The sequence below is a fragment of the Sparus aurata genome, chromosome 20 (genome assembly GCF_900880675.1).
Source record: "Sparus aurata chromosome 20, fSpaAur1.1, whole genome shotgun sequence".
NCBI classification, from domain to species: Eukaryota; Metazoa; Chordata; class Actinopteri; order Spariformes; family Sparidae; genus Sparus; species Sparus aurata.
The window spans coordinates 4,276,662-4,287,271 of record NC_044206.1 but is presented as its reverse complement, the minus strand read 5'-3'; the positions used below and the strand labels follow the sequence as shown (position 1 = coordinate 4,287,271).

General features: G+C 42.8%; 1 protein-coding gene across 1 annotated transcript; it reads right to left on the bottom strand.

Annotated features, from left to right (window-relative positions):
- Positions 1-738: 738 nt before the first annotated feature.
- On the bottom strand, positions 739-9,153 carry foxk2a (forkhead box K2a). Its single transcript, XM_030400024.1, is given in 10 exon segments — positions 739-2,368; positions 3,001-3,085; positions 3,087-3,199; positions 3,302-3,559; positions 3,738-3,940; positions 4,060-4,253; positions 6,320-6,466; positions 6,853-6,994; positions 7,140-7,334; positions 8,653-9,153. Coding segments are annotated over 10 exon segments (1,848 nt in total). The 5' UTR covers positions 8,949-9,153; the 3' UTR covers positions 739-2,153.
- Between the last annotated feature and the right edge of the window lie 1,457 nt (positions 9,154-10,610).

Here is a 10,610-nt window from a genome sequence, read left to right as displayed (position 1 = left end):
AGTATTTGGGTCTTCTTGCAAAGTTGGCAAATGTTCAACATTAAGTTATTTCTTTCCTTTTGTAAGAAATATTGTGTACGGCACATGGCGTGCGTGGCGACACGTAGTGGCATCAAGGTTAGAGAAGTGAGCATTCTGGGTTGACCCCACTGCTCGAGTGGAGCTGCTCAGTGGCTCGCAGATCAGACTGGGGTCATACTGAGCTCCTTCCAGGCATGAATGTTATAGTATGTTATAGTTTTCTAAAAGATATACATGTTTGCATAAGAGTGGGAAAATGAGATCCAATTACAAAATAGATAGTAAGGATACATGTGGAAGCGACTGTTGCGCCAGGTGTGAACTAATGTACCTAGAGCTGTCCACTTGTGAGGAGATCACCCAAGACACATGCTGATGCCAGGTGTAAACAGGGCCTATCAGTATCAGGAGAGGAATGTTGGATCAGATGCACCCCGGCTATCAACTAGGTAGCTTTAGGCTTACTGAACCCATTAGTCCCTTTAAGACTCCTCTGGTCAGCTCAGATACTGGATATAAGTGAATCAAGCCGTTTAGGTCCCTAAAGGAAGCTGATAGTGTTCAAAAGGAAGCATTCCCGCCCCTGTGGTACACACACTTCCCCATGTCTGACGATACTGTGTGGAATGTTTGGTGAAGCCCTCCCCCCCCCAACCCCTTAATGAGTCAGATCACCATTCCTCGTTCCAACAAAAAGAAAGAATTCTTCACACAGACTGAGTTTGCATTCGCCCAGCAGAGAAGGCTTTTACTCAAAGAAATACAAACTAAGAGGTTAAGTGTTTTAAATAAATTTATAAAAAAAAGCATTTAACCCACTGAAGCAGAACAAACACCTATCACTTGTTTTTCCTCGTGTAACATAGAATACAATCTGAATAGACTGTTTAGTAGCCTGAACAGAATAAAATAATCAAGCAAAGAGACTGCCAACTTCAACACAAAAGGTAACAAACACAGCCCATGATGACAGGGGAAATCAAAACAGAGCAAATGAAAATACAAAAGGAAACAAAAAACAACTAAGAGGGTTAAGTGCAGCACTGGTCAGAATCATATAGCGTAGACTCAGTCTAAATTTTCTTCAGTTCCATATTCAGATAATCTGCTCAAGTACATTGTCTCTAGATCCGTAACATGCAAGCTCAATGAAGCATATGGTCAAATACGCATGGGAATATACTTTTTTATCTCATAGGATATTTGTAAAATATGAAAAAATCTGTAGATGTACAGTGATAAAGAAATTTCATTTGCATGAATGAGCAGAAAAAAGAACATCCACTCTGTAGATAGTGTTTTTCTTTAAAAGGAAAAAAGGAGACTACATTCATTTCACTGAACAAAGAGTCCACATACAAAAACAACAAAAAAAAAAGGATTCCCAAAATATCATGTTGTGATGTTTAAATGTTCTTAAAGACCCCACTTATAGCTTCTAGTTATCTTATTATTACTAGATAGTATCTGTGCCTTGGGAAACGGAGAAACACTCAAAAAAGATCCAAAGATACACTTGTACAACAGAATACTGCATATCTACTCACAACTGGGTTAGGTAGGTCGACATGGAGGCTAGCTGCCGAAGATGGGAATGTCCACACGTACATACGTACACACACTTCCCTTTGCGGAATACACTACTGGTGATTTCACTCGGTTGCTTTTTTTCTATCCGACACAGTTAAGCGCTTGTCTGTAATGCTACCAGGATGAGGCTCCTTTCCGTCTTCAGGACTTCTTTGTTGTCCATTAAGTCATTTCTGATCTGGAAATCTGGATTTTTAAATTTCTTCCTGTGCTTCTTCTTTGCCATCTGGGTCTCAAACTTTAGGGATTCACAGTCATCAGCAACTCTCCAACTCCATTTTCAATTTGGTCATTAGTTTTTGCATCGTATTCCGTGGTCTTAAATATATGGAAGAGGAGGCTGGGGGGGGGGGGTTCAGGAGGAGGTTTTGAACATTCTGTAGTTCCGCAGGTGTTTCCGCATCTCTTCTCTTTTTGGCACCTTGGAGATAGATGATAACAAGGTAGGATGGAGGGGTGAGAGTGAGGGAGGGGGTGAGGGGTGAGGCTCAATGTGTACAGGAGAGCAGGGGTCAGTAGGCATATCGGGGAGGGGGGGGGGGCTACTTGTCACCGATCTGTTCACCGACCCCTCCTTCTCCGGCTCTGTCCGTGGTGCCGTTGTTGTTGGCAACCGCTGCTCCACCCTCCTCTTCCACCTCCGTCTTCATCTTCTTTGATTCGGGTTGGTCTTGCAGTTCTCCGTTCTGCCTCTTGGTAGGGAGGGACGCCGAGGCCGAGGCGTGGGCTGCCAGGAGGTGAAGAGGGTTTGCAACGGCTGGTAGAGAGAAGAGTTAATTAGTTAATTAAAGAGTACAGTCTAGATATGCTCAAACTGTGAAGAGTTGACTTTTGTGAATTGGTGTTTTACAAATAAAGCAAGACTGATAAACTGTCAGAGTTATGAAAAAGGCAGTGCTGCTCGTCGCTCTGTATGAAGTCTAAAATGTGACACAATGTACAGTTAAAAGTTGGCACATTGATAAATGAATTTCTCTTACATTTTAAAGAGTTCATGCCATCCAAATCTGCTCTAAACCCAGGTGTGCTAAATGATAAATCCCATTTGATCGTAAATTGGAGATGCAATTGTTTTAAAAACTCTGAGTACTAAATAACGTTTAAGTATTGCTAGAAAAGAGATGGATGGGAAAGTGTAGCCAGCAGCCTTAATGAAACAGAATTTGTTTGCTTGCAGGAAAACTCCAAAGGGAACCTTTGTAAGACAGGTGGCTGCTGGGAGAGCTGAGGGCCTTAGGGAACATTTTTAAATAGGCCTCTAATGGTCTGACACCCCGTACAACTGTCTTTACACTGCCTATGCAGAAGCATGCTTTTGTTTTAGGTGTGTGTGTGTGTGTGTGTGTGTGTGTGTGTGTGTGTGTGTGTGTGTGTGTGTGTGTGTGTCACCTGTGCTAGCAGCAGTACCGATGGGGACCAGATGGGTCCCGTTTTGTGTGATGGCCTTTATTGGGAGCTGGTGCTGCCCGAGTGGGAGCTTGTTGCACGATGGTGACTGTCGTCAGAGGAGCAGCCTGGGAGCTCTGAATGATGCGACTGACTCCACCTATAGACGAGGCTGTGATGGATGGAACCGGCTCCACTTTGACTACACACAGGGAGAAACACTTATATCAAACCAAGCTCACACTAAATGACTATATATTCATGTCCTCAGGAGACCTAAATGACGACATGCATCTGTTCTCACCTTTGATCTCTTGGTGCTCTCCACCTCCATTCTCCTGAGGTTCTGTGCTCACTGTAGCAGCAGGCTGTCCGGCAACGGTTGCCATAGTGACAGCTGGGATCTGGTGGACAACGTGCACCGTCTGCATGACGGGGGCGGAGCTAACTGACGTCGTTACTATGGCTGGTGTCGCCATGGCATAGGTCACAGGCTTCATGGTCGTTTGAGGCATCTGGCGTTGCACAGCGATCAGTACTGGCTGGTTGTTGAGGGGGGAGCCTATCAGAGGGCAGGGCTACAGGTTACTGACAAACTCTTTACTGTCACTCACTGCCTTAAAAACGGACAGAGACACACAAATACTGTTCACCATCAGACATTTTTGTAAACGTTTTAACCTCAGAGAATCGAATACAAAACAAAATTTAAAATCTATAAAAGACTTTTTTGGTTTTACCAGGGGAGTTCTGTGCAAAGCGGGCCTCTTGGATGACGGCGAGTTTGGGCTGGACTGTAGTGGTTTGGGCGGGGGCTGGCGGTGGGGTTGGCTCTGGCTCCATGGGGACTGGGGAGCCCTCTCTTGACAGGCTGTCTGGCGTCTGGACCCCACTGGAGTGGGCAGACAGTGCCCCTGTGTGGTTAGGAGAAGCTGGAGCACTCCTGGAACACAACATTTTTTTTTAAGGTTGATTTACATATGTTGTAGCCCTCCATACTCAGACACCGATGTTGAAAACACCTCTTTAAAGTAATACACTCTAGATCAAAGAGTCCTTTACCTGGAGGAGAGAGGTCCCACTGGAGTCCTGAAGCAGGGAACTCCCCTGGGCCTGCGCTTCCTGAAGGCCTGTTCTATCAGCTTGCCCTCAGATGCGGGGTCGATCCTCCAGAAGGAGCCTTTGCCCGGCTCCTCCTGAGAGCGGGCCACTTTGATGAAGTACCGGTTCAGGGACAGATTATGGCGGATCGAGTTCTAAAACACCAATAAATACGGACACACATAAATGCTATAGCATTGAGAAAGAGTGTTGGGGGTTTTGTGGAAGGAACGGTGGGTCTTATATGTTCTCATTATTATATTATGAAAATACAAGGGTGTTTAGATCATACATTTTGCAGAGACACTAGCACAGTGTTCCAGTGTTTTCTGCTTCGTGTGTTCGAGCTCAGACAAAAGAAAACCACTCCTACACTCAGTGGGACATTTGCAAAGATTTTAGATGTTCAGTTTCTGTTGACATCGTTTAGTAAGTATGTCAATTAAGTTCTATCTTTATGACTGACATCGTAGTTAGTGGTCATGTTACATTGGACTGCATTTTATTGAGAGGCGATTCGAATTTCTTGCACTCCCTATCACATGCCCATTGTATTATATTTGAGAAATCATACATCAATCACACTGTGACTTGAGAATGTTACTGTGAGGGAAAGATCATCATTGGCTGATTTTTTTTCTGCCCTAACAAATGTTTTCATGACTGAATAAACTGAATAGTCAAACTGACCTTAAAAGGACAACACAATTAATACTTTGTTTATATGTGGCGGACCCTGCCACCTTTCTAGGTTCAAACAGTGTTTTGGGACCTAATTTTCCTCTGAACAGCTTGTTTATTCACTTATGGACAAAATACATATTCCTGACTTCTCATAACCTCATTAATATTGTACATGTTGAAATTCTGAATTTGAACTTCTTCTCCAAAACTACACAGCGTCCTTTTAATACAAATCTTCACCAAATAGTTATTTGTTTTGTTTTTTTTGAGAGGGTCAACAGACTCTTTTCATCCAGCTAGGAGCACCTCCTCAGTTTTTGCATTGCATTATGGAACAACAGTTAGAAATCATCTGTTTTCGGAATTCTTATTTTTTTATTTGATGTATTTTTCCCATGTGTGAACACACTTTATTCACCAATAAGCCAAAGCATTAAAACCATCGTCAGGTGAAGTGATAACACTGATCATCTGGTCACAATGCAGTTTTCTTCATATGGATGCCACTTGACAATTGGCTGTCACTGGGGAGTGTTGTTGCCATGAGGGATATACTTGGTCAAGTGGCATCTCTGTGAATCTCAGGACCCAGGGTTTCCCAGTAGAACATTGCATTGTAACAAAATTATCAATGTTATTAAACTCAGCTGTCAGTGGATTTCATGTTGTGGCAAGTAGAATACAGAATTAGTATGAGAATATAATAATATGTTATGAAAACCAGCTTTAGTTCAGGTTGAGGGTTTATAATGCGCAACCACCGGACCACACTCTGATGACAGTTTCATGACTTAGGTTTACTTAACTCCAGTTGGACCCTTTGATGAGGCAGCGGTCACACAGGTCTGTGCTGTTAGCAGAGCTCTAGTCTGCCATGCAGCGCTATACATTTCAGTGCTGCTGTTATTGAGGAACCCACAATGACATCGTCAAATTAATCCAAGACTAGAGCTGCAACGATGAGGTGATTAATGATTTGGAGATTAAAAGAAAACCGGGTGTCAACTGCTTTGATAATTGAGCACTTGTTTCAGTCATTTTTCAGGCAAAATGTCATTTGCTGGTTTCAGCTTCTTAAATGTGACTATTTACTATCTGCTTTACTTTGTCATACATGAAAGTAAATGAAGAGTCTTTGGATTCTGGACTGCCGGCTGGATATAATAAGCATTCAGAAGATGCCACTTTGGCTTCTGGGAAATTGTGATGAGAATTTTGTTTTTTAACATTATAAAGACAAACAATTAATCAAATGAATGAATGAAAATAACTGTTTGCTTCAGCACAATCCTCATGTTTAAAAAGCTCGTCATTGAATCATTTTTCATTTATGCTTGGACAATTGTTAATTATACAATAAACAATGTATTTTATTTCATGCTGGTTGACTATTCAATATGCAATTCACAATGCTATATGACGTGCTGTGACAACTGATCCTTCCCTTCAGATTGAGAGAATAACTGATATGTGTGCATTACTATTCAACCACAAACAGTCAGTATTACCAATGGTTACAAATATGGAAGACTCTGACCTGCCAGCCTTTATCAGCTGTTCTGTAGTAGGGGTAGTTCTTGGTGATGTGGGTATATATTCCATTCAGCGTCAGCTGTTTATCCGGGGCCATGGTGATAGCTTGGACTATTAGTTGTGCATAAGAATACGGAGGTTTAGAGTCGTCCTGTGGAAAATAAAAGACAGTTTATTTCATGTGCTATTGGGAGGAAATGTGTTAAAGTTAATGAAATACACAGCCAGCGGAAAACATGTTTTCTTTCTCTGGTTTGTCCCTGTACATGGCATGAATACAAAGATTCAGGCTTAGCAAAGTTCAACCAGGTTTTGTACTCCAAAGTCTATGTTGTTGTGAGCATTGGGCAATTTTTAGACTTCAATGAGTAACCAGGGATGTTCACAGTGCTCAGACACCAATAAGAATCCACTGAGATCCTCTGAAGTCTGTCGCCTTAATCATGCACCCTCTTGTTTGACATTTCTTCTTTAAATCCATTTTGAAACGAGCAGACAGTATTCATCCACATTTTCATTTTCCAGTTCTCCGCTCACCTTTGGGCTGTCTTCACCTGAGGCTTCTTTGTCATTTTCTGATTGGGAGTTGTCTCCTATTAGGTCAGAGGCCAGAACACGGCCTGTCCTGTAGCTGGAGAGTCCTGCCCCCCGCGGACTTGATGGACAGGAGTTTGCCGCGCTGCAAAATTGATAAGAAAAGATGTCGTTCTGACTTCATGCCTTTTACACTCGCAAGATGCTTCAATCGCATTATCATTGTATGCTAAAAAAAAAAAAAATGCTGTTTTGATCATTGCACAAAACTCAGATAATGCCACTCTCACCTGATGGTGCCAGTGGGTGAAGGCAGTGGGCTCATGAGGTGGGCGATGTTGTCTGGAATGTTGATGGTCAGTGGGGAAATTTGGGGCTGGACGGGCTTGACCGGTGATTCCGGCACGTTCCTTGGCTCCTTCTTGTCATTGGACAGGGCTGTGAACGTGATCTTTATACTAGTGCTGGGGAACCGGAAACAACACCTGAGGACGACGGACGTGCATGTGTTAAATATCGATACAATTCCATTTAAATCAGTGTGTGCATTTGAGTACCAGTGAGTAAATGGGAAACACGAAACCCTGTACATACAAGCCTCCTGCCTGGCGACAAGCAGCTCAAAGAGGTCTAATTGAAGCCAGGAGAGCAGCACTGAGATTCAGCCTCACACAGTTTAAATATGGACGTCCACCATGACCATTATATAACACATCATGTCTAATTCATTATTAATAGAGTACATTTGGGCTAGTTGCTGACACCTTAAAATTAATTACAACTCTAGCATGGTGACAATATTGAGATGTCTCACCTTAACATTTAAGAAGATTAAATGTACAATATGAGGTGAGATACCACAACCATAATTCATTATGAGATGCTAGCTTTTTTTTTTTTTTTTTTCCTCAACAAGTTAAAGGGTTAAAGGGACAAACAAGCCGAGCAGTGTAAACATGCCGACAGGGAACATGAGGCCAAGTTGACATTGAGCCAGCACTAACATTAGCTTCGTGGTTGCCGTTGTAACGCCGCACCACACGTAAATATGTGTCGTATCGAATGCATAACAATGAATCACCACTCTCATTCTTTCCTAGTAAAACATAACAGCAGCATGTGCAGCAGTGGGTCAGAAACATTACCTATACAAAACACAAGCACAACTGTTAGCCTGTGTTGCTAGCATGTTAGGTGGGGCAGAAGCAGGTGAGAGTTAAATCAAAAACACGAGAGGCTCTCCTCAAAACAAACTTCTTTTACAGTTGGGCCATTTTAATGTCTGTCGCTTTGTCAACAGTGAATACGGGCAGCCGAGAACACGTATGGTGACGGTTTTGAATTTTCAGGGGGCACTCTGCAATTCGGCGAGAAAGAAAGACACAAGGCAGATTAAAAAATACTCATAACAACTTCAACAACTTAGCTTCCACATGATGCACTCATTCGGATAGTAGACGGCGCACTCCTAGCTGAAACATGGCTGTCTGACGTCTCACTGACGCCTGCATGGGCTATATGTATGACGAATAATGCCCCAAGGATTTACACGAGGCCATGAATCAAGTTACTAAGTCTTTCCGTATTTGGCAAAAAGTAAATGTGTAGTTGAGTTACACTAACATGTTTCGCATGGAGCATTAGTGTGACGTTATCGCCACACAAACGAGCAGCGCCTCTCAGCCGTGCTGCTGCCTGACAACACGTGCAACATCGCTGCCGGTCAACAAAACAATAACAACACATGAACGCACAAAAACACACACTGGTTCAGGTCAACACAACTGTTAATATCAAGCTTACATTCGTGGAAGCTGGAGAGGTGGAGCCCCTCTTCTCTGGAACACCCCATCAACAAACACCCCGTTTTTTCCGAGGCATCGGAGATAGAATTCTCCCGTGCCAGTGCCATCTTCTCCCGCGGTGAAGATTTCTAGGTGCCGCCGGGAGATGAAGCTGGAGTGTCCCATGCTAACGTCCACCGAACCCTGCGAGGAGTTCCGGCCGATGGTGACCGACCTTTTCTTCATCAGATACTCGAATTCTCGGCCCTCCAGCCGGGCTACAGCCGACCCCAACATCCCGCTTACCACCGCCATTTTCAGAGGTATCTGGTGGAAATTTGGAGATGTGTGTAAGGCGGAAACGTGTAAGCGGTTGCGGGGAATTGAAAGGGGGATTTTTTTGGTTTTGTGAAAAAGGGGGGATCCAATTTTACACCGTGGAGAATTTGGCTAGGAACGTGCCAGACCGGGGACACAGCGGCTCCGACCCACCGCCGCGAAGAAGAGGAAAAAAAGAGGAGCCTCGGCCAATGAAAAGTGGCCAAACGGACGGAAGTACTGCGATAGACAATCCTGTCAGCCAATAGGAAACCGGGCTGGGTAGGCAGATGTGTGGTGTTTACCAATGACAACAATAATAAAAATAGCTGTAGAAAATCGAGGTCGGTTGAAGCGCAGGCTGACACGCAGATGGGTGGAGAGCTGTAAGAAGCGGTGCAGTGATTTCAAGGAGGGGATTTGATGTACACAAGACCAGAGACAGACCCCCGGTCCGTTTATAACAGAGAGGGGGTTTTTGTGTAATAACACACAAAGTATATGAACTTTCTTGTAATCTTCAGAAAAGCTGAAAAGCAGATGTGCTTGGATATCGATTCAACCCTCAAAAGTCATTTTTCATTAAAAAAAAAAAAAAAAAAGTTTTGCATTTGCAGTGCGTTCAATCTTGATAACTCCTGTTATTTAAAGGTAGTAGGTTAAAGGGGCACGGTGTAGTTTTGGAGACGGTATTCAAACTTTGAATTTTAATATTTTCATTATTAATGAGGTAATAAAAGGTGCAAAAAAGGTTTTCTTATCAGGTCCCAGAACACCATTTGAAGCTGGAAAAGGTGGCAGGGTCCGCCAAATATAAACAAAGTAAAACAGTATGAATATTGGTTGACCTTTAAGGTCAGTTGGTTTATTCAGTTAATTCAGTCAAGGAAACAAAAAGAGTTTGTTTATTTAGTTTGTTTAGGAAGAGATTCAGTCGTTTGCACCTTTAAGATTAAGTGTTAATTCTGTGAATAACTCTACTCTGTCCACTTGTCCAAAGACATTTCGATGCTCAATCTTTCCTGTTTTCTCTACACCGACCTGCAGGTGCATTGTTAAAAAAACCCAGCTATAAAGTCTTTAACAGATGATACCAGTGACCCTCTTGGTCTACAAGCCCATAAATCATAATTCCAAGCCCACTTGCAGATTGTTTTGGTGGCCATTCAAGGAGTAAACTCCTTAAACCTGAACTAGCTCATTTTCTGACCACTTGTGTGCAGCACAAACCAGCTGTAAACACGTCAGTGACATATTGTTACCTTATAAAGTTGATGTGACAGACACAGCAGCACGCACTTGCCTATTTAAACATCCAAGTCCAACATGTTCTTCCTTTTGCTCTTTTTTGAGTCTTGCCATTGCCAACTTGCCATTTGATGCTTGGCAGGTAGTTTACCTGAGCTTTTTCACTGAAAACATGCTGCTGATGGAAATGATGATGAGAACAGAAAGAGTGAACAAAAACCATGGGTCCAAAAATGAAACAGAAATGAGCTGAAAGAAGCTAAAATGTTGTGTTCAGCTACCACGTCAGCGGATAATTCTCTGTGGGTTCGTGGACTCTTTTCACTGTACACACAGTCATTTGATTCATCATAAGGCTAATATAAAATATTAATTAGAGCAGGTTAAAGAAAGTGTAGGAAAGAAATCTGG